General features: G+C 41.0%; 1 protein-coding gene across 1 annotated transcript in view; it reads left to right on the top strand.

Moving 5' to 3' along the window:
- The first annotated feature begins 238 nt into the window (after nucleotides 1–238).
- Nucleotides 239–24,414, top strand: part of LOC114631347 (sperm-associated antigen 6) — a 53,659-nt gene continuing 29,483 nt past the window's right edge. The window contains exons 1-5 of the mRNA XM_028779653.1: nucleotides 239–333; nucleotides 413–508; nucleotides 14,746–14,912; nucleotides 18,112–18,295; nucleotides 23,650–23,855. Coding sequence (XP_028635486.1) covers nucleotides 309–333; nucleotides 413–508; nucleotides 14,746–14,912; nucleotides 18,112–18,295; nucleotides 23,650–23,855 — 678 coding nt within the window. The 5' untranslated portion in view covers nucleotides 239–308. The remainder of the gene's footprint in view (nucleotides 334–412; nucleotides 509–14,745; nucleotides 14,913–18,111; nucleotides 18,296–23,649; nucleotides 23,856–24,414) is intronic.

Genomic DNA, 24,414 nt, shown 5'->3' with positions numbered 1-24,414 from the left:
ACATCTGTAGGCGCCACACCAGCCACTCTGAGTCGGTGTGTAGAGGATCATGTCTCCTGACAGTCGCCCACCTAAGAGACACCCTCACCACCCCAGGCGGGTGCGGCGCGATAGGCGGGTGATAAAAGTGCACCAGCCTTCCGCACCCTAGCTGCGACGTCACGACCTTTGCTGGCGGTTGCATCCGGTTGCGATCGGTTGCCCTGGCGACGTAGACACAGAGGAACGGATCCCAGTACCGGCCCAGCGGTGGTGGAGGTCCTGGTGTCTGCTCAGCACCTGCACCTGACGAAGCGGGCTGCGGCGCCATGAGCCAGCGGCAGGTGCTGCAAGGTATGGCAAAGGCAGCCGGGCACTCGGGAGGGTTGGCGCCTTGGGCCACAGGACACTTCCACTGGGTCTCTCTCCTCAGTATTCGAGCAGTACCAGAAAGCCCGGACGCAATTCGTGCAGATGGTGGCGGAGCTGGCGACCAGACCCCAAAACATCGAAACGCTGCAGAATGCAGGTGAATCTGCACCCCACGTGTTGTCCACCTGTCTCAGCTACTGACTCTGACAGTCACTAACCTCACTGTCCCTAATTTTCCACGCCCCCCGCCACCCCCCCCCCCCTCCCCGCCCTGGCCTCTTCCATCTCCTGACTCCCTTCAGCTGTACCTGTACCCCTCAGCTGCTGTCCTCTTGGGTTCCTTACCTGCAGAGGTTTTGTTCGTTCGTTTGTTTGTTTTGTTTTGTTTTGTTTTGTTGTTTTTGTGAGTGTGTGGGCCTGGTGAGTCAAAGCAGACATCTCCAAGTTCCTCCTGTACGATCTCCAGTCCCCTTGGCGGGGGGGTGGGGTGGGGTGGGGGGGTCTCATGAAATTAGGCAGGTTGTCAGGTTTATTATGTCTTCCTCACACAGGATCTCTAATTGAATCTGAACTCTGCCATTTCTGCAAGACTTGGTTGTTAGCAAACCCACTGCACAGGGGATTACGGGGGGGGGGGCACCTGCCACCATGCACCCCACTTTTTGTGGGTGCTGGGGATACAAACTAGGGTCCTTAAGCTTCCTCAGCAAGCACTCTACTCATTAGTTAATGTCCTTACTCCCTCTTGCCCCCTTTTGACCATCTTAGGCATCCTTACAACAGAAAAATTCTACTTTTGGTCTTACTGTGTAGTGAAAACATAATGTTATGCTCCTAGATTGTAAGTAGGTAAAGTATGGTTTTGTAAAATCTTTATGACGCTCTAAGTCTACCCTTTAAATTGAGGAGTGGGAAAAGTGGGGAAGAGAAAGAGGAAGATAGGGAAAGAAAGAAGAGAGGGAAGACAGAAGGAGAGAGAAGCAGGGAGGACACAGAGAGGAAGAGAGGGTGGAGAAGGGAGAGGGGGAAGAAGGGAAGGCTTGTGAGAAGAGGCAGAGGGAGGAGGAAAGAGGAAGGAGGTCGGAGTTTCATTTGCCCAGATCAAACATGAGCTACTAACTGAACTACGAGATTGCTATCACTGTTTTGTCTTAAGAAATCTTTAGTTTATAGGATATTTTTGTTTGTTTCTTTTCTTCTCCCTCCCTCCGTCCCTCCTTCCCTCCTTCCCTCCTTCCCTCCTTCCCTCCTTCCCTCCTTCCCTCCTTCCCTCCTTCCCTCCTTCCCTCCTTCCCTCCTTCCCTCCTTCCCTCCTTCCCTCCTTCCCTCCTTCCCTCCCTCCCTCCCTCCCTCCCTCCCTCCCTCCCTCCCTCCCTTCCTTCCTTCCTTTCTTGAGACAGGGTTTTTCTGTGTAGTCTCAGATGTCCTGGAACTCACTCTGTAGACTAGGCTGGCCTGGAACTCACAGGCATCCTCCTGCCTCTGCCTCCTAACTGTGACAGCTGGAATCAAAGGTGTACACCACCACTGCCAAAACTAACTTAAACACCTTGTACCTTTTTGGTCCTTTGTTTTGTCCTTTGGATTTTGGTGTTTATTCTTGGATATTTTCTTTATTTTTTAAACTTTTTATTCTTTTGTCAAGTATTCGCATCCTGACCACAGTTTCCCTCCCTATCCTCCTCCCAGTCTCCCCCTCCCCCTCCCTGCTCCCCTGCATCCACTCCTCCTCTGTTTCCCTTAAAAAGAAAAAAACCCAGGTCTCTTAGGGATGTTAATTGAATTGCATAACAAGTTACAATAAGACTAGACACAGACCCTAGACTGAGCAAGACAATCTGTGAGGAAACAGTCCTAAGAGCAGGCAAAAGAGTCAGAGACCCTCCCTCCCCCCCTTGTTGTTAGGAATCCCACAATACCAAGCTACACCAAGAACATGAATATATTCAGAGAGATCATATAGGGTTCTGTGATTGTTTGTTCAGTCTCTGTGAGCCCCTGTGAGCCCTGCTTAGTTGATTCTGTGGGCTGTGTTCTGAGACCTTGACCCCTTTTGGCTCCTACAACCCTGTAGAGGTGGCAAGGGAAGCTTTTAGAAATTGAGACAGGATTTTTTATCTTTAACTTAAAAAAACCGAGATAAGTATAGATTCATGTGCCCTTTGCCCTCCATTTAATTCCCTAGTGACAAATTTTAAAAGTTTCTTGTTACTACAGTTATGATGCCCATATCGACAGACATTGATTGATTCCATTCATGTTTCCCAGCCGTACCCTCGTGTGTGTATTTCACTCTACATAGGTTCGTCTCCTGTGTGCTCACTATCACTATACTCAGGATAGATTACACTTAGGTCACTATACGGGATCAGACCTACCTCCTTCTGTATTCCGCCCTCGCAGACACTGAACTAGTGCCAATTTCTAAGATGTTGTCATTAAAGAATTGGTTGTTTTGGAACTGGAGAGAGGGCTCAGCCATTAGCTTGTACTGTTCTTCCTGATAATCTGAGTTTGATTCCCAGAACCTAGCCCAAAGTAACTTACAACCACCTGTAACTCCAGCTCCAGGGGACCCAGGCCTTTAGCCTACATGGGTACCTGCACTCATGTACACACACACACACACACACACACACAGAGTTACAAATAAAATAAACTTTAAAAATTTTGTTTAAAATTTATTTTGTTTTGCAGTTGTTTTATGTAGATGAATTTTCTTTATTCTCTGTGTTTGTGTGTATGTATTCACAATCTTCAGGATGTCCACAGTACCAGTGTCTAGTTTATTAGTGAATTTTACATTTTAATTGCATAATTTTCCTCCCATGGTCTCCTCCTGTTTCTGTCTCCCCTGCCTCCTAGATTTACACCCCTCTTACTTGTTGTTTCATATACATAAATGAATAAACACATGAATACAATCTGAGAAGTCCATTCAGTATTAGCTGCACGCCTTTGTTTCTAGGGCTGATGGCTTGGTACTGGGTAACCAATCTGGGGACTCATCCCCGGGGAAGACAGGTCTTATGCATGCTGTCACAATCACTGTGAGTTCACATAGGTAACTGTGTTCTTCAGTGTCAAGAAGAGACTACTTCCTTGTATCTGTACACCTCTGGCTCTTATGATCTTTCTGCTCCCTTCCCTTCAGTGACCCCTGAGCCTTTGGAAAAGGGAGTGCAGTATGCATGTTCTATTTATGCATTAACATTCTTAGTCACCTTGGCCATTTGTCGATATGTGTCGGTCACTATCGACTGTGTTGGTCTAGACTCTCTGATGAGCTTTGGGAGCCGCCTTAGTCTATGGATATAATGATAAGCCATTCGGAGTTTGTTTAATATTATGTGTATTTAACAGAATAGTAGTAGTAAGTTTTCTCCAAAAGCCTCTCTGTCTCAGATTATCAGCCCAGTCAAAATGCTACAGTATTCTTCAACACACAGGGCTCTCCTACACCACATCACAACTTTCCATCCATCCTTATCAACCCCCACACTCTAGGCTTGGGCCAGGAATCAATTCTGTGTACTAGTCCTCTGGCACCTGGCTTTATTCCTCTCAAGTCATTTTCAGATTGGAGGCCCAACATGCCCCCACAAAAATACCAACAATATGAAAGCCTGTCTCTTCTTTGCAAAACCTTCCTGTCCTGTAAAATTGATTGCATATGAGAGTTAACTAGATTAGCCCCAGGACATGGAATGTAAAGGAACAATCACAAACTTCCTCAAAGAATTTGAAGAGTTTAAAGGAGACACAAAGAGACCGCTCAATGAAATCAAGGATGAAAATTAAGGAGAATAAATACCTGAGTGACTCTCAAGGAAATAACAAACAGGAGACTGATAGAAATATCAAAGATAACCCAGGACTTCAAAACAGAATTTAATAAGGAGATAGAAATACTGGAGAGACTGCAAGATGAAATACAGATGGAATTAGAAAACGCTACAACTCAAGTAGAAAATGCAAAGGAAAGCCTTACAGTTAGAATGTATTAAGCATAAGAAAGAATATCAGGACTTAAAGTAGGGGATTCAAACAATGTAAGGAGTATAAAAAAATTAAAAACACTGGAAAGGAACATACAAGAAATGTAGGACACTATGAAAAACAAAAACAAAACAAACAAACAACAACAACAAAACAAACCTTTGAACTATAGGCATAGATAAGGGAGAAGAATCCTGAGTTAATGGTACAGACCAAAACTTTAACAAAGATCATAGAAGAAAACTTCCTCAAATGCAGGAAAGACACACCCATACAGCTATAAAAAGCATAGAGAACATCAAATAGACAAGACCAGAAAAATCCCCACTACATATCATAGTTAAAACTAAGCACACACAGCAAAGTGTATTGAAAATTGCAAGAAGCCGGGCGGTGGTGGCGCACGCCTTTAGTCCCAGCACTTGGGAGGCAGAGGCAGGCGGATTTCTGAGTTCGAGGCCAGCCTGGTCTACAGACCGAGTTCCAGGACAGCCAGGGCTACACAGAGAAACCCTGTCTTGAAAAAAACAAACAAACAAACAAACAAACAAACAAAAAACAAAAATCCATCTATCTACTGCTTACAAAGAAGACATCTTAGCTTTAGAGGTAAGCATTGCCTTAGAGTAAAAGGACAGACAAAAGTATTCCGATCAGGTGGGACCAGGAAGCAGGCAGGCATCACTATTCTGACAAAATAGACTTCAAACTGAAGCTAATCAGAAGAGATAAGGAGGGTCACTTCATTCTAATCAAAGGAACAGTTAACCAGTAAAACATTAATGTCCTAAACATATATGCCCCCAATTTAATAAATAAAATCCACTATTGATTTAAAGCAACAGATTAACATCAATCTATTAATAGTAGATGCTTTCAACATGCCACTTTCAACTATAGATCATCTGCACAAAGCAAAACACCTCAGAATTACTTGACATTGTACATCAAATGGTCTCAACACATATCTACAAACACTAAGGAATACACGAGCTACTCAATAGCACATGGGAGTTTATCAATAGTAGAACACATCCTTAGACATAAAACAAATCTTTAAAATTGAAAAAGATTGAAATACCTTCTTGTATTCTATCTGACCGCCATGCAAGAAAACCAAAATTGACAGCAAATAATCCTCTAGTAAATACAGACTCATGTAGATTGTAGGACTCATTACTGCATGATGTATGGGTCAAAGAAGAAATCAAGAATTGCTGTCCTTAGATGACAATAAGAACAATGCAGTCAGCCTCTGGAACACACCGAAAGTGTAGAGAGATGCACAGCCCTAAGTTCCCATACTGAACACCAGTGAGAACACAAATGATTTAATGATGCTATCAAAAATTTGGAAAAGAGTGAACAAACCAAATGCAAACTCAATAAGTGGCAAGAAATAATAAAAAGCAGAGGAGAAATCAGTGAGATCAAAACAAAGAGACCAACGCTCTCGTGTTTGGGATTAGAGATCCCAAATTCTATCAGAAAAATTCTAGAAGCAATACACAAATTTGGCAGTGCTGGAGGATGCAGAATCAACTTGTACAAATCTATGTTCTTTTTATATATACATCAACAACAGACATACAAAGGAGGAGACCATGGGTACACTTCCATTTACAACAGTCTCAAAAGTAACCAGATGTCAGGAATAAACTTAACCAAGGAAGAGAGAATCTCCACAAAGAAAACCTATTCATCCATTTCTTTTAGATTTTCCAGTTTGTTGGAATATAGATTTTTAAAGTATGTCATTACGATTTTCTAAATTTGTTCATTATCTGTTGTATTATATTTCCTTTTAAAATCTCTGATTCTATTAATTTTGATTCTCTCTTTTCTTTGGTTAATTTGGCTGAAGTTTTGTCAGTCTTGTTAATCTTTTTAAAGCAATAACTACTTGTTTCATTGGTTCTTTGTAGTTTTTCATTTCTATTTCACTAATTTCAGCCCTGCTTTTGATTATCTTTTTCCATCTACTTTTTCTGTGTGTCGATTGTTCTCGTTTATCTAAGGCCTTCAGGTATATCATTAAGTTATTAATTTGAGGTCTTTCAGTTTATTTAGGCACTCAGTACTGAATATTTTTTTTTTTTTTCGAGACAGGGTTTCTCTGTGTAGCCCTGGCTGCCCTGGAACTCACTCTGTAGACCAGGCTGGCCTCAAACTCAGAAATCCGCCTGCCTCTGCCTCCCAAGTGCTGGGATTAAAGGCATGCACCACCACTGCCCGGCCTGAATATTTTTTCTTAAGACTGCCTTGAGTGCCGGGCGGTGGTGGCGCACGCCTTTAATCCCAGCACTTGGGAGGCAGAGGCAGGCGGATTTCTGAGTTCGAGAGTTCGAGGCTAGCCTGGTCTACAGAGTGAGTTCCAGGACAGCCAGGACTACACAGAGAAACCCTGTCTCGAAAAACCAAAAAAAAAAAAAAAAAAAAAATTAAAAAGACTGCCTTGAGTACCACAGATTTTGATGTGTTATATTTTTATTTTGATTTAATTCTATGAATTTAAAAATTTTTTGATTTCTTTCTTGACACAGTTTTCATTCAGTAGTATGTCATTTAATTTCCATGAGTTTATGTACTTTGTTATTTCTATTGTTGACACTTAGCTTTAACCCATGGATATTTCAATTTTTCTATATTTGTTGAGACTTTCTTTTTTCTCCTAATATGTACTCTATTTTGAAGAAAGTTCTATGGGCTGCTGAGAAGACCATGTCTGTAGATGCCTGTTGGTTCTATTAGACTTATGATGTCATTTAACTCCATACTTTCTTTAATTTTTCCCCAAATGACCTATGGATTGTTGATAGCAGAGTGTTTGAATCACCCACTATTACTGTGTTAGGGTTAATCTGTAGTTTTAAACCTAATAGTGTTTCCTTTATGAAATTGGGTGCTCCTGTGTTTGGTGCATAGGTGGTAGATTTTTCCTTTAATAAGTATAAAGTGTCCTTATATATTTTTGATTAGTTTGTGTTTGAAGATTGTTTTATCAGATATTAGAATATTTATGCTTGCTTGTTTCCTAGTTCCATTTTCTTGGACTAACTTTTTCTTTATTTTTTCTTAACACTTTTATTAAGAAATTTGTAAACAAACAAAAACAGATGGCTGCAAAGAAACAATGGCTTTGTGTGTGTCTTTGCTGTAATTACAAGTCTTAGCAAGCATCAGGGCTCTTGGGCACCAAACAGAGTTCTGGGTGGACTTTTGACGACTTGTCCTTGTCCTTGTCCTTGTCCTTGTCCTTGTCCTCCTCCTCCTCCTCCTCCTCCTCCTCCTCCTTCTCCTTCTCCTTCTCCTCCTTCCCCCTCTCCTCCTCCTCTTCCTCCTCCTCCTCCTCCTCCTCTTCCTCCTCTTCCTCCTCCTCCTCCTCCTCCTCCTTCTTCTTCTTCTTCTTCTTCTTCTTCTTCTTCTTCCCAAAAGCCTTTTGAAGCCATGTCCAGCAGCCTGGGTGTCTGGGCCTGTCAGAAGCAGGGTCCTGGTCAGGGCAGTCTCCACCATCACAGGTCTCAAGTTCCACTCCTTTCTTCTTGAGTAAGCTTGGTGACTGTTGGTCTGGCTCCTCAGTATCTTTGTCTTTGTTTTTCCTGGGGACACTTGTATCTCCCTGTGACTCTCACTCTGGAAGACATCTGTGCCCTTCTTCATTACACAATTCAGTCTGTGGTAGTATCTCAGGTAGTCCAAGCTCTCAAATACACAGAAGGTATACAGATCCCAATTGACAAATGAGCCATCCTCAGAGCAGTGGCTTGACTCTCCGCAGAAGCAAAGTGGCTCTGAATTCGTACCTCTTGTACTCAGGGCTGCCAAGCCACGTGAGGTTTTCAGTGCAGGTTCTTCAGAATAAGGTGCATCCTTGACAGAACTGGGATAGAACTGCATCATCTTCTTGGGTTTATCCATGGAAGGATGAGGGCAAGTCTTTGACAGGCCGCAGTTGATCTTATTCCACAACAGCTGGATAGGAAGCAAAGTGCAAGAATCTAGAAATTCTCAGTCCCTGAGGCTGGATGTCTCAGCTGGTCTTGAGTAGAAGATGGAATCACAGAGAAGTAGGCTCTAGTGCCAGTGAAGTAATAGACTTGTTAGCTAGGAGAGAGCAAGCAGGCTAAGTGGACTAACTTTTTCAATCCTTTACCCTAAGGTCATCTTTATCATTGATGGTGAACTCTGTTTCTTGGATGCAGCAAAAAGATCCTGTTTTCAGATCTGATCTGTTTGTCTGTGCCTCTTCACTGGGGTGTTGAGACCATTAATTTAAGAGTAATTATTGAATAATGTGTATCAATTTCTTTACTTTGGTGTTTGAGGTATTCTACTATGCTTATTTTGAGTCAGTGTTCTTTGAATCTTCTTGGGTGTGTTTAATTTCTTCTTCAAACCCAATATTCCTTCTAGTATCCTCTTTAAAGTTGGCTTAGTAGACATAAATTATTTAAGTCTGTTTTCATCATAGAAAATTTTTATTTACCTTTCAGTTATGACTGATGGTTTTGATGGGTATAGTAACCTAGCCTGGTGTCTTTGCTCTTTTATAACTTTTATAACGTTGGTCCAATCTCTTTTGGCTTTCATATTCTCTGTTGAAAAATTGGCTTTTTATTCTGATGAGCCTGCCTTTATATATGACTTGATCTTTCTCTCTGGCAGCTTTCAATATTCTTTCTTTGTTCTGTGACTTTATTATTTTGACTACTATATGATGTTGGATATTTCTTTTTTGGTCCCATCTATTTGGTGTTCTTTATGCCCCTTGGATCTCTCTCTCTCTCTCTCTCTCTCTCTCTCTCTCTCTCTCTCTCTCTCTCTCTCTCTCTCTCGGATATTTTATTTACATTTCAGATGTTCTTCCCTTACCCCATTTCACCCCACCCCTCCTGCCCAGGAACCCCCATCCCATCCCCCCTCCTCCTGCTTCTATGAGGATGTGCCCCCACCTACCTCCTGACTCCCACCTCCCCACCCTCGAATTCCCATACACACGGCGTCCAGCCTTCATGGGACCAAGGATCTCGTCTCCCACCTATACCTGACAGGATCATCCTCCCTTGCATATACAGCTGGAGCCATGGGTCCCTCCCTATGTGCTCCTAGGCTGGTGGTTTAGACCCTGGGGGCTCTGGTTGGTTGGTATTGCTGCTCTCCTCATGGGGTCGCAATCCCTTTCAACTCCTTCAGTCTTCACTCTAACTCCTCCATTGGGAACCCCTTCATCAGTTCAATGGTTAGCTGTGAGCATCTGAATATGTCAGACTCTTGCAGATCTCTAGGGAGACAGCTATGTCAGGCTTCTGTCAGCCTGCACTTCCTGACATCCACATCAGCGTCTACCTTTGGTGACTGCACATGAGATGGATACCCAGGTGGAATGATCTCCAGACGGCCCCTCCTTCAGTTTCTGTCCCTCACTTTGCCCTCATATTTGCTCCCTTGAGGATTTTGTTGCTCCTTCTAAGAAGGACCGAAGCACCCACACTTGCTCTTCGTTCTTCATGAGCTTTATGTGGTCTGTGAGTTGAATCTTGGATATTTCAAGCTTCTGGGCTAATATCCAATAATCAGTAAGTGAATACTATGTGTGTTCTTTTGTGATTGGGTTACCTCACTCAGGATATTTTCTAGTTCCACCTATTTACCTAAGAATTTCTCGAATTCATTGTTTTTAATAGCTGAGTAATACTCTATTGTGTAAATGTACCATATTTTTTGTATCCATTCCTCAGTTGAAGGACATCTGGGTTCTTTCCAGCTTCTGGCTATTATAAATAAAGCTGATATGAACATAGTGGAGCGTATGTCCTTGTTATATGTTAGAGCATCTTCTGGGTATATGCCCAGGAGTGGTATAGCTGGATCCTCAGGTAATGATATGTCAAATTTTCTAAGGAACCGACAGACTGATTTCCAGAGTGGTTGCACCATCTTGCAATCCCACCAACAATGGAGGAGTGTTCCTCTTTCTCCACATCCTTGCCAGCATCTACTATCACCTGAGTTTTTGATCTTAGCCATTCTGACTGGTGTGAGGTGGAATCTCAGGGTTGTTTTGATGTGCATTTCCCTGTTGACTAAGGATATTGAACATTTCTTTAGGTGCTTCTTGGCCATTCGAGTTTCCTCAGTTGAGAATTCTTTGTTTAGCTCTATACTCCATTTTTAAATAGGGCTATTTGGTTGTCCGGAGTCTAATTTCTTGAGTTCTTTGTATATATTGGATATTAGTCCTCTATCGGATGTGGGATTGGTAAAGATCTTTTCCCAATCTGTTGGTTGCCGTTTTGCTCTTGGACATCTCTTAGATTAGGGAAGTTTTCTTTTACGATTTTGTTGAAAATATTTTCACTGTCTTTGACTGTGAGTCTCCTTATTTGTAGATTTGGTTTTCTACAGTGTCCCAAATTTCCTGCATGTTCTGTTCTTCTGTTTTTTTCTTTTTGTTTGTTTTGTTTTTTTGTTTTTTTGTTTTGTTTTTTGTTTTTGATTTAACATTTTGTTTTCTTCTTTTTTATTGGATATTTTCTTTATTTACATTTCAAATGTTATCCCCTTTCCTGGTTCCCCCCTGAAACTCCCTATCACATCCTTCTTCCCCTAGCTTCTATGAGTGTGTTCCCACACCCACCCACTTACTCCCACCTCCCTGCACTGGCATTCCCTTACACTGAGGCATCCTGCCTTCACAGATGCTATCTCCTTACCCCATTTCTGCCCCCCACCCAGGAACCCCCTACCCTATCCCCCCTTTTCCTGCTTCTATGAGGATGTGCCCCCCCCACCTACCCTCTGACTCCCACCTCCCCACCTTCGAATTCCCATACACTCAGCATCCAGCCTTCATGGGACCAAGGATCTCCTCTCCCACCTATGCCCTACAAGACCATCCTCCTGTACATATACAGCTGGAGCCATGAGTCCCTCCCTATGTGCTCCCAGGCTGGTGGTTTAGACTCTGGAGCTATGGTTGGTTAGTGTTGTTCCTCTCCTCATGGGGTCGCAAACCCTTTCAGCTCCTTCTCGTTTGTCTATTGTTGATCTTAGAGCATAAGCTATTGGTGTTCTGTTCAGGAAATTTTCCCCTGTGCTCATATGTTCGAGGTTCTTCCCCACTTTCTCTTCTATTAGATTCAGTGTATCTGATTTTATGTGGAGGTCGTTGATCCACTTGGACTTGAGCTTTGTACAAGGAGATGAGAATGGATCAATTTGCGTACTTCTACATGCTGACTGCCTGTTGAACCAGCACCATTTGTTGAAGCAATGCTGTCTTTTTTTCCACTGTATGGTCTTAGCTCTTTTGTCAAAGATGAAGTGACTATAAGTGTGTGGGTTCATTTCTGGGTCTTCAATTCTACTCCATTGATCTTCCTGCCTGTTTATGTACCAATACCATGAAGTTTTTATTACTATTGCTCTGAGGTTAGGGGTGGTGATTCCCCCAGAAGTTCTTTTATTGTTGAGAACAGTTTTTGCTATCCTGGGTTTTTGTTATTCCAAATGAATTTGCAAATTGCTCTTTCTAACTCTTATGAAGAATTGAATTAGAATTTTGATGAGGATTGCATTGAATTTGTAGATTGCTTTTTGGCAAGATGGCTAGTTTTACTATGTTAGTTCTGCCAATCCGTGAGCATGGGAGATCTTTCCATCTTCAGAGATCTTCTTTGATTTCTTTCTTCAGAGACTTGAAGGTCTTGTTGTACAGATCTTTCACTTGCTTGGTCACACCAAGGTACTTTATATTATTTGTGACTATTGTAAAGGGTGTCGTTTCCCTAATTTCTTTCTCAGCCTGTTTATTTTTTGAGTAGAGGAAGGCTACTGATTTGTTTGAGTTGATTTTATAACCAGCCACTTTGCTGAAGTTGTTTATCAGGTTTAGGAGTTCTCTGGTGGAAGTTTTGGGGTCACTTAAGTATACTATCATATCATCTGCAAATAGTGATATTTTGACTTCTTCCTTTCCTATTTGTATCCCTTTGACTTCCTTTTGTTGTCTAATTGCTCTGGCTAGGACGTCAAGTACTATATTGAATAGGTAGGGGGAGAGTGGGCAGCCTTGTCTAGGCCTTGATTTTAGTAGGATTGCTTCAAGTTTCTCTCAGGTTAGTCTAATGTTGGCTATTGGTTTGCTATATATCGTTTTTTACTATGTTTAGGTATGACCTTGAATTCCTGATCTTTTCAAAACTTTTACCCTGAAGGGGTATTGAACTTTGTCAAATGCTTTCTCAGCATCTAATGAGATGATCATGTTTTTTTTTTTTCTCAACAGTTTCTTTGACTGAGTGATCCAATTTTTCTTCCTTGTCATCAAGTCCTGATACTCTTTCTCGCACTTGATACAATCTATTGGTGACACTTTCGTCTGATTTTTTTTTTTTTTTTTTGGTTTTTCGAGACAGGGTTTCTCTGTGTAGCCCTGGCTGTCCTGGAACTCACTTTGTAGACCAGGCTGGCCTCAAACTCAGAAATCCACCTGCCTCTGCCTCCCAAGTGCTGGGATTAAAGGCGTGCGCCACCTAAACTTCTTGAATTTTTAATTTCAAATTTTATTTAATTTGGACTTTTCTTAAGATTCTCTCAATTCTATTGTGTTTTTTTTTTGTATTTTGAGTTGATTTAATTATACATTCAACTGCCTATGTTTTTGTTTGTTTCTTTGGTTTTATTTTTTAAGGCAGAGTGTCTCTAGGTCGCCCTGACTTGTTGCTCTGCAGACCAGGATGGCCTCGAACTCAGAGCTACTCCTGTTTCTGTCTCCAGAATGCTTGGATTAAAGCTGTGCATCGCTGCCACCCACCGATCTCTATTGCAGCACTTATTCACATATTTTTTGAGTTCCTTGATCTTGTTTATTCCTGCTATTTTGAATTCATTGTCTTGTACATCATCCATGTCATCTTTCTTGAGGATGTTACTATGGGAATACTAATTTTTTGTTGAGACTTATTGTTTTGGTTATTCATATTTGTGTATTTTTATGGGACCTAGGCATTTGGAGGTAAGTTATTGGTAGTATTTATTGGTATGTAAATCTTGCCTCTGCTTTATTGAGAAGATGTTTTAGACGTTTTCCAACTTTTGAGGTAGTTGAACAACTGAAATATGGGACTTAGTCTTTCCGCAATTCAATGTTGATGCCTGAATGGGTAACCCGAAGTATTCTTGCTATCTTGAGACAAGTTAGGTTTCTAAGCTCAGGAGCATCCCTTCTGTAAAATAAGATGATTTTCACAGCTAGACTTATGGAATCTGGAGGAAGGGGATCAGGATAGCTGTTGCTTGTACAATTGGTAATGTGAGCCTAGGATTCCACCAGAAGCATAGAGATGTAGGAGAGAACCATCAGGCAGATTGGGGACAGTGGTCCCAGTCAAGTTGTAGAGATAGGGAGATAATTAGGGTTACCATTGTGGGTCTAGTGATCCTTCCTGGAGAGGGATGGTCCTCACAAGTCATCAACTCTGAATTATCAAAAGACTTAATCCTAAACCTCATACAGTTGGCCAACTACGTTAAAACAAGGCCAAACCTCCTAAACCACTTCAAAAAGTGCCGTCAACTGGGAACTAAGTACTCAAGTACATGAGCCTCTGGGGATATTCTCATGCAAACCACCACTGTGGCACATATTAGCAGGACATACTGACTGTGTGGCAGCAGGAGGGTCATGAGTTCATTAATATATTTTAAAGAGTTTCATGATTTTGTGTCTTACCCAATTTGATACCAGTTATGTGTCTCTGTATTCAGCAAGGTCTCCTTTTGCAACCTAGGCTACCTTTGAACTTTCGATTGATTATTCCTCCTCAGCCTCCCAAGCACTGAGATTACAGATATACACTGTAGTGTCTGGCTTTCACTTGTTAGTTTTTTGCTGATTTTTTCCCTTATTTTTTGTGTGTATGTGCTAAATCACGTTTCAAAAATATGCCTTATTTTATGTATGTGAATGTTTTGTTTGTATGTATGTATGTATGTATGTATGTATGTATGTATGTATATCGTGTATGCATGGTTTTTGAGGAGGCCAGAAGAGGGTGTCAGATCCTCTGGAACTGAAGTCACAGACAGTTATTTGTAAGCTGTCATGTGGTTGTTGGGAACTTAATGCAAGAGCAGCAAATGCTCTGAGAACCACTGAGAACCTCTCTAGCTCCCATTTTCTATTTCCATTTTTTTTTTTTTCGAGACAGGGTTTCTCTGTTTAGCCCTGGATGTCCTGGAACTCAGTCTGTAGACCAGGCTGGCCTCGAACTCAGAAATCCACCTGTCTGTGCCTCCCAAGTGCTGGGATTAAAGGCATGTGCCACCACCACCTGGCAGCCATTTTCTGTTTCCTAATAAGAATTTTGCTGATTTCTGTTTTTCATAACTCAGGTGTAATGTCTTTGCTGAGGCCACTTCTTCTGGATGTTGTCCCAACAATTCAACAGACTGCTGCTTTGGCTCTGGGGAGACTGGCCAATTACAATGATGACTTAGCAGAAGCAGTCGTGAAGGGCGACATTCTTCCACAGCTTGTTTATTCATTGGCAGAACAAAACGTAAGAATTTTTCAAAAATAATTTATATATTTTTGGTTTTAGATAAAAATATGGTAAGTGTGGCACAGTTGTGGGTTTGAAGGTCTCAGAATGATTAGATTATTATTATTTTTTTGGACTTGGTTTGGACTTGGTAGCAGCCTCTCTCCATCACTGTTAACACATGGGGATGATGTAGAAAAACTTTTGTGACTCATAGATAAAGTAGTGTGTATGTCCATAGGAGCTTTGAATAGAGCTATAGGCTCTGCCAGAGAGAAGAGTGTAAAGATCCTAGGCAAATAAATACATTCTTTCAGATTCTTTCAGTATTTTTTTTTCTTTTTTCTTTTTGGTTTTTTGAGACAAGGTTTCTCTGTGTAGTCCTGGCTGTCCTGGAACTCCCTCTGTAGACCAGGTTGGCCTCGAACTCAGAAATCCGCCTGCCTCTGCCTCCCAAGTGCTGGGATTAAAGGCATGCGCCACCACTGCCCGGCTCAGTATTTTTTATACGAAGGTGGCTAGTGGAAAGAATAATTCTTTTTTTTTTTTTTTTGAGACAGGGTTTCTCTGTATAGCCCTGGCTGTCCTGGAACTCACTCAGGCTGGCCTCGAACTCAGAAATCCACCTGTCTGTGCCTCCCAAGTGCTGGGATTAAAGATGTGCGCCACCACTGCCTGGCTACTTTACTGTTGCTAATATTCTTTCTTTGTTTTGTGTATTTGGTGTTTTGACTATTATGTGAAGGGAGCATTTTTTTTTTTTGGTCCAGTCTATTTGGAGTTCTGTAGGCTTCTTGTATGTTTACGGGCATCTCTTTCTTTAGGTTAGGGAAGTTTTCTTCTATAGTTTTGTCGAAGATATTTACTTGCCATTTAATTTGGGAATCTTTGCTTTCTTCTATACCTATTATCCTTAGGTTTGGTCTTCTCCTTGTGCCCTGGATTTCCTGGATGTTTTGGGTTAGGAGCTTTTTGCATTTTGCATTTTCTTTGACAGTTGTGTCAATGTTTGCACGTGGGACTCTTTCTTCTACCTCTTCTATTCGGTTGGTGATGACTATTCGTCTATGACTCCTGATCTCTTTCTTAGGTATTCTATCTCCAGGGTAGTCTCCCTTTGAGATTTCTTGCTACACACATTTTTAATAGAATTTATGAAAGACTCTCAAGAAAGCAACTTAAGGAGAGAGCTGGATTGTTCGTAGTGCTAGGCAGGTGTGATCATGCGCGATCTGACATAGCCTGAATTCTTACATTTTGCTCTTTTAGTTTAATTACCATGGAAGTTAAGCAATCATTTAAGCATTGATTTGACGAGCAGGAGTGGAGAATATTTTCCCTATACTGAATGACCAATAGGAAATTTAATCAGCATCAGCTTAAGTGCTTTATGTCCTAGTTGCAATTGTTTTAATTTTTTCCCCCATGAAGGAAACATTGATTTGAGTTATTCCCTATGTTAGTGAAAGCAAATCAAAAACAAATAGGCAAGCAAACAGAAACTAAGCTCTAGTGTATCCACACTAGCTGTAGACAGGTGATGGAGCCCTGCTCACCAGCCCATGGAACTCAGGTGTTGTCTCTGTGCACTGGTGGCCCTGGGTGGAGAGATCTGACAGGTAGCAAGCAGCTAGAGAGCTCTGAGTCCTAGGCAGTCATGCAGGAGGGCAGTGTGGAGGAGGAGCCCAGAAGTGTGTGGGTCACCTCAAATCAAGTGGCTACAGAGTCTTTTCTGCCTACCCTGCCATGATGTAGCTAGCAAAAAAATCTTTCTCTTTTCATTTTATCTTTTAAATAACTGACAGATTTTTATCTCTCCTTTCATGGGCTCTCTTTATATTAGTTTCTATGTATATAAAGTTGCAAAGCTGTATTTCTGAATAGTTGTTTTTCTCAATCTTAACAAATATTTCAATAACTGTACAAAATGTTTTGTTGCAAAGGACTGAGAAGAACTCGTGTTAATCCCACTCTTCCTAAAGTTGTGGACTCTTTTCAGTGAGAGGCTCACATTTCCTGAACCCCTAATTTCTATTTAAACAAAACTGTTCTTATCTTCTCTGAGGGTTGTATGTCTCATGTTAGGTGCTAGTTTCAGGGGACCCTGCAAGCATCAAGGTGGGCAATGAAATGAACCCCAAGGAGTTGAGAAGGAAAATTCTGTTCAGCCCAACTTAGACTAGATCAAACACGGAGAGTCTGATGTCAGGTGGTTTATTGCCAGCATATTTAAGCAGTACAATTTGGAAAACAAGTTTCCTGGTGTAATACAATCCCTGGTATACAAGGAGACACAATTAAATTATAACTCTACTCAAGGTACATGGGATTTCTTCCAATAAGATGTGTTTCAGAGATAGGTTGCGTGTATTTTCTTAAGAAAATCCTGCTTAGGGAAGGATCTGGCCTGGTCTTAGTCATAGCACAGAGGTCATTTGGGCTATTACCTCCTTCTGGTCCTGGTTGTAGAATCTTGATATGGCCTGGCCCTACAGATAACTTAGATCAGCAGGCTGTTAATCACCTCCAACTTCCAGCCTTCTGGATGGAAAAATGTTATATATCCTTTCCTTTGAGAGAGTGATTCTTGGTTTCCCTAGAGATCTGTGGGCAGAAGGACCTTCATGCTCACAAGTTCATATAGGCAACTACATTGCTCTGTCCAGAAAACACATTTTTAAAAGAGTCAATTAACTTATATTCTACTGTTTAGCTTATTTCCTTATCAGGAGAAATTTAAAATTTATGACTATTTTACCTTATGTGGTGAGCTAAGAACATCTTGAAACCTGACTGTTATTTCAGGATAACTTGGAATACCAGGAAAATGAGTTGGGGTTATGAGAGTCCTGCCATGCTTAGAGACTGAAGGCAAATGACAGAAATGAGTTAGCTGATATTACAGTGAGATGTTTGAACAGTCCAAGTCTTCCCATGAGCTAAATGATATCTTCCAAGTGGTGAGAGCATCACTGTCAACGCCATGGAAAGCATCTTGTTTATATTTGATTTTTACAATTTCTAAATGCATACTTAAGTGTAAGACATTTGAAACTGTAAATTTAAACACACCAGAGAGGAGCGATGGTTGGCTTTCAAAGAATCAGAGTGAGTTTTCAGGCTAAGCTTTTATCTTTTTTGTATTCCAGATCCATTGAGCTCTCTTTAAAGTAATTTTTAAGCTCCTTTTGATTTGTTCTTTTCTTTTCCCTGTTAGCGTTTCTACAAAAAGGCAGCTGCCTTTGTGCTAAGAGCAGTTGGTAAGCACTCTCCTCAGCTGGCACAGGCCGTAGTTGACTGTGGAGCTCTGGATACACTGGTGACATGCTTGGAGGATTTTGACCCTGGAGTAAAGGAGGCCGCAGCCTGGGCACTTGGATATATTGCAAGACATAATACAGGTAACGGGGGATATTTGGGAACAAAGAAACTCTAGATTTATGACATTATTCAGTGTTAATAAACAGTAGATTGAGTTTCAGAGTGATTGTATATGTGGTGAAAAATCACATTTGAATGATAGTCCAGCTATTTGGGATAGAATTGGTCCTCAAAGACTTCGGTAGCCAGTCATAATGTTGTATGCTTATTATCCCGGCATACAGGAAGCCGAAGCAGAAAGATTACAAGCTCAGGGTCAGGTTGAACTGCTCCTGTGAGGTCCTGCCTTTAAACCAAAATAAACAAAACCAACTAATATCCTAAATCAACCAGTAAAATAAAAATATCTTCGAGCTGGGCAGTGGTGGTGTGTGACTTTAATCTCAGCACTTGGGAGGCAAGCAGATTTCTGAATTCAAGGCCAGCCTGATCTATAGAGTGAGTTCCAGGACAGCCAGGGCTATACAGAGAAACCCCATCTTGAAACCACTCCCCCCAAAAAAATCCTTGAAATTTGTTATTGAATATATATTGGATTTGTCACCCCATGAGAGCTCATTGAGTCTTTGTTATAAGTTATGTTTTAAGTGAAATTTACATAATATAGCATACATTTATTAATAATATATGTATGTTTTCATATGGATATGCTATAAAGAACTACATGTTTGTATTACAGTTAGTAGAATTAGGATGCCTTTTCAAAACTTCCAGCTTTTTTCATTGTCTTTATGTATAAAATAGCAGCTATTGTGTACTGAATAGTTATGAGCCTGACTCTGCACCCTGCATTTCAGTTAGCTTGTTTAGGTGCTTGTCTCCCTACTAAACAGTGTAACTTAGAAAGGATGTCTGAAGTTATGTGGATGGTAGCACCAGAATTTGGGTTTAATTCTGACATCCAAGACCGAGTTAAATAACTTGATCATACAACTCTACTATCTACTCCTGAAAATACCGATGACAACCCAGAAATATAGCGACGCTGTTAAAGACAGGAAAGAAATAGAACATAATAAAATTAAGCTGAGAAAGAATATTATTGTCAGAGGCTTTAAAATCAATATATTAAAATTCATTGCAAGGTATCTAGAGTTTAGCGTCTACACAGGTTCATTTAGGGCTGTTATTTACTACTCATTGGGAAGATAGGCAGCACTTTTTTTAATAACTACCATATGCTAGTGGTATGCAACAATAGACTTCATTAACACACACACACACACACACACACACACACACACACACACTGTATTTTGGGTTACCTACCTTGCTCCTTCTAACCCCTATTACCCACTCTGGTCTGCCTCCCACTAATCCTTTTACTTTCCCTAACTAGTCCTTTGTCTTCATTAGGATTACTATTGCTGTGATGAAACACCACGAACAGAACAACTTTGGGAGGAAAGGGCTTATTTGGCTTATGTTTCCACATCACAGTTCATCATCAAAGGAAGTCAGGACAGGAACTCAAACCTGTCAGAAGCTTGGAGGCAGGACCAGATGCAGAGGCCATGAAGGGGCACTGCTTATTTCTTTCTCCCCATGGTTTGCTCAGCCTGCTTTCTTACATCACCAGTTCAGGGATGGCACCACCAACAATGGGGTGGGCTCTCTCCCATTAATCACTAATAAAATGCCCTACAGGCTTGCCTGCAGCCTGATCTTATGGAGACCTACCCTCAGTTTCTTCCTCTCAGTTGACTTTAGATTGTGTCAAGTTGACATAAAATTATCCAGCACATCCTCCTTATACTTTTATTATTTTATTTTGTTTACCCAATGGGTTTCACTGGGGTTGAGAACTTGATCCATGACTACCAAGTATTGTATCCCACTTCTATCCCCCTCTCATCCTTCTCCATGTCCTCTGTGTTCTCACTCTCACTTCCTCTCAGAATCATGGCCCCTTTTATAGCTGTTGTTTATGTATGTGTGTGTATATCTATGTATCTACATGTACCATCTACTGAGTCTAGTTGGTGCTGCCTGGATGTGCATATGTTTAGGGCTGACTAATTAGGATTGGGAACTTGTCCTGAAAAAAACTGGTTCTCCTTCCTTCACAGAGACCAACAGCCTATAAATTTTTCATCTAGGGGTGGAGCCTTGTGAAATTCTCCTATGTCCCTGTTAGCATGTTAACTTGTGTGGCCTTTGCAGGTCTTGTTGAGAGTTCATGGGTACAGAACCCTGTCCTGTCTACAAGATACTGTCTTGTGGCAGTCATCTGCTCCTTAGGCTCTTAAAATCTTTTCCCTACTCATCTGCCATGTTCCTCAAGCCTTAGGTGTAGGAGCTGTGTTATAGATGTCCCATGCGGGGCTGGCTATTTCATGGTCACTTACTCTCTGCATTATCACCAGTTGTAGATATCTCTAACACTCTCAATCCAACTTCAAAAAGAAGCTTCATTGAGGAGGGGTGAGAGCTGCGCTGACCCATGTGTATAAAGATAAACATGATGGACACTACTTTAATTTAGAATATGATAGTAGAAGGCTCTCAGTTGTGGTCTATCTCCATTCTTGGGTTCTTGGCTAGGTTTACAGTACTAGACATGTGTTCTCAATGTCTTACCTTCACATCTTCCTATATATCCCTCCTTGCTCTTTTAAACCATATATATTCTTGAAAACATAAATATGCCCTGCTCAGTCTATATAATGTTATTTGTAGGTATGTTTTGAGACATGACCATTTGGTATTGGACAATCAATTGATGTGCTCCTCCCTGGGAAAGACCATTTCTTCTGATTCTAGTATCATTAGGTGCCTATAGCTCTTTGTGTAGGGTTGAAGCCTCATGAGCTTCCGCCATCCACTTTAGCATATCTATTGTTAGCTTTCTTTAGATTTGGGGAATCTTCTTTAATGATTTTGCTAAGAATATTTTCTTCTTGCTCTGGGTGTCTTCTTCTTCCTCTATACTGCCACCATCTGTAGATTTGGTCTTTTCATAGAGTACCAGATTTCCTCAGTGTTTTGTGTCTAGATTTTTAGAGATTTAACATTCTCTTTGACCAACATATCCATTTCCTCTACCTTGTCTTCGTGCCTGACATGTTTAGTCTGTTGGTGAGGCTTTTATTTCAGCATGGCTTGACTTTGCTATTTTTTTGTTAAATTCTGTTTCTGTATTTTGAATTGTTTATATTATTTAATTAAATTTTTTGTGTTTCCATAAAAAAACACAAAAAATTTTGTGTGTCTTCATTAAAGCATTTATCCACTTTAGGATCCTTGAACAGATTCAGAATTGCTATTTTGAAGATTGTGTTTTGTGCTTCAGCTAAAATCCTTTTATCAAGGAATATTACAGTAGGAATTCTGGTTTCTGGAGATGGCATATTGTCTTGGTTGTTCATGTTTGTGTTTTTGAGATCTAGGCCTTGGTATTACAATGTTTGTAGTAGTTCTTTGTGTGAATAGCTGGTCTCACTTATATTGGGTACGTGTTGAGTTCTGTAGTTGCTGTTACTGCAGTCTGGTAGATTGTGGATTAGAGGAGTGATGTTTGGTTTTCACTCCTGGGGCCACACTGGGTGTTGAGGGTTCAGACTTCCAGCAAGTCCCAGATCATTACAGTAAATGAGGTGGCTGCTATGCTATAGGTGGGAGAAAGGGATTGACTGGAGGTGTCTTAAATAGGGTTCAGGCTCTGACTCCATGGAAATCAGCATTGGCAGAAGTATGGCTGGGACTTTTTGCCTACCTCCACTCTTCATGTTGGGATTTGGTCTGGCTGGGATTGTACAGGTCTTGTGTATATAGACTGTCATAATTGCTGTGAGCCATATGTATAGCTACCCTGCTATATAAAGGATAAGATATATGGGAGTATAAAGAGAAACAGTTGTTTTGAACAAGATGATTTATGTTTTTGCTGATGATTTATTTATTTATTTTTGCTGGGGACTTGGTAAGTACTCTGCACTGAACTTCATCTCCAGCCTTAACTGTATTTTCAGAGTTGTAATTTACTTTAGAAACTTTGTATGACATTGGAAACCACTGAGTAGGATTCTACCCATGAGTAGAATTAGTTCTATTTTCATGACACAAATGTTAGGCCTATTACATTCCAGTACACACATATTAAAAAGATATTAATTTAAGTCAAATGGAATTTTTGTTTAACTTAGCTTTTTTAGTATTTTTTTGAGAATTTCGTACATGAGACTGTATTTTTTATCTTTTCTACTCCCTCTATATCTCCTACTACATACTTGAAATTCCTTTCAAATGAATGACCTGTTTTTTAATTATTATTGTGTATATGTACAGTGTGTGTGCGTGGACACACACACACAGACACATATACACATTGATTTGCTATGTTGGTAGAACAAGATATGGTTCAGTAGGTAAAATTGCTCTTTACACAAACATGAAAATCTGAATTTGATCCCCAGTATGCAGATAAAATTTATGCATGGCCATGTGCACACCTGTAATATGAACTCTAGCTCTTACAGTCTTCCTGCCTTATCTTCAGTGATTTTGCCTGAGCTCTAGGCATAGGAGTTGCATGGTGGATATATCATTTGGGGCTGGGTACCCTACAGTTGGTCAGTTATTCTCTGTACTTTGACCAGTCATAGATTTCTGTAAAAGTGTCCTCCGCTGAGTACAAGGACACATACTTAGAATCCAGTAAGAGATTGCATTGATTTAGGAAAATGGTAGGTCTGGGGTCTATAACTCTCTAGCCCATGGTACTTCTATAGTTTTACAGTTCCAGCCATGGATTCCTTCCTATTGATCAGACCTTAAAGCTTAAATTCAATTAGACGGCTGTTGGTCATCCATAAGAGAAAAGTACACTCTTGCACTATCAGGGGTATCTATTGGCTGGTCATTGTGGTTCACAAGTTTTACAGCTAGTAGCATTGTTGATTGCTTTTTTATTTTGACTGCTTGCATGACACCTTCTGATATTAGATCTAACCCTCAGAGACAAGACTTCCAGGTCAATTTGGGCTCAATTTTTCTAAGCCTAGTGTTTGATCTGTATGGTATGAGTTTTTTTTGAGACAGGGTCTCTTGTAGCCTAAGCCAGCCTCAAACTTACTATGTATCTTTTAAAGAGGCATGTGCCACTATGTCCAGTGGTCAATAATTAACAGAAATTATGAATAGTATATTAATGAATTATACAAATCATGCTTGGAATTACTTTTTGTTTCCCTGAGATGTATGTGGTGGGTGAGAGAGAAGCAGTGACCACTCACTCCATCCCCTGTCTTCAGATGCAGCTGTTGATAGTCAAATACACCCTTACCCTTTTTACTTACTGTATCTGTCTATGTGAAAACTGGCTGGCATCAGTTGTCCACATGCACTCACTTACTCACTTTTCTTGGCCCGACAGAATTATCTCAAGCTGTGGTGGACGCAGGGGCAATTCCTCTTTTAGTTTTGTGTATCCAGGAGCCAGAGATTGCTTTGAAAAGGATCGCTGCCTCAGCCCTCAGTGATATCTCAAAGCACTCCCCTGAGCTAGCACAGACGGTGGTGGATGCGGGAGCCATTGCTCACTTAGCCCAGATGATCCTCAACCCTGATGCAAAACTGAAGGTAATAAAAATGATATCATGAGACAGACAAGCCAGTGCTTTCACAGTCTAAGAAAATGAAAACATGTACAGGTTAACGTTACATAGTTAAAAAGAATCAGTAAATATAATTGAAAACATACAAATATATTATGTAGTTGGTCTAATATGTGAAAACAATGCTATAAGGAGTATACAATTAAGATAGAATTGGGAAAACTATGTTTTGTTTGCTGCTGCTATGAGAAAACCAAATTAGTTTGGTGCAGGGGACGGGGCTCCATATCACTAAGGGAAGCCAAGGCAGGAAGTCAAAGCTGGAACCTAGAGGCAGGAACTGAAGGGGGGACCACAGAGGAAAGCTTATTATTGGCCTGTTTTCCTGGCCGCCTCCTCTTCCTCCTCCTTCTCTTTCTCCTCCTCCTCCTCCCCTCCCCTCCCCCTCCTCCTCCTCCTCCCCTTTCTCTTCCTCCTTCCCCCTCCCCCTCCTCCTTTTCCTCCCCCTCCCCTTACCCCTCTTCTTCCTCTTCTTCTTCCTCTTGTTCCTCTTGTTCTTGTTGTTGTTCTCCTCTTCCTCCTCC

The sequence above is a fragment of the Grammomys surdaster genome, unplaced genomic scaffold, assembly GCF_004785775.1.
Source record: "Grammomys surdaster isolate TR1022 unplaced genomic scaffold, NIH_TR_1.0 358, whole genome shotgun sequence".
Classification (NCBI taxonomy): domain Eukaryota; kingdom Metazoa; phylum Chordata; class Mammalia; order Rodentia; family Muridae; genus Grammomys; species Grammomys surdaster.
The sequence above is the reverse complement of the archived record's forward strand: the minus strand, read 5'-3'. Positions and strand labels throughout refer to the sequence as shown.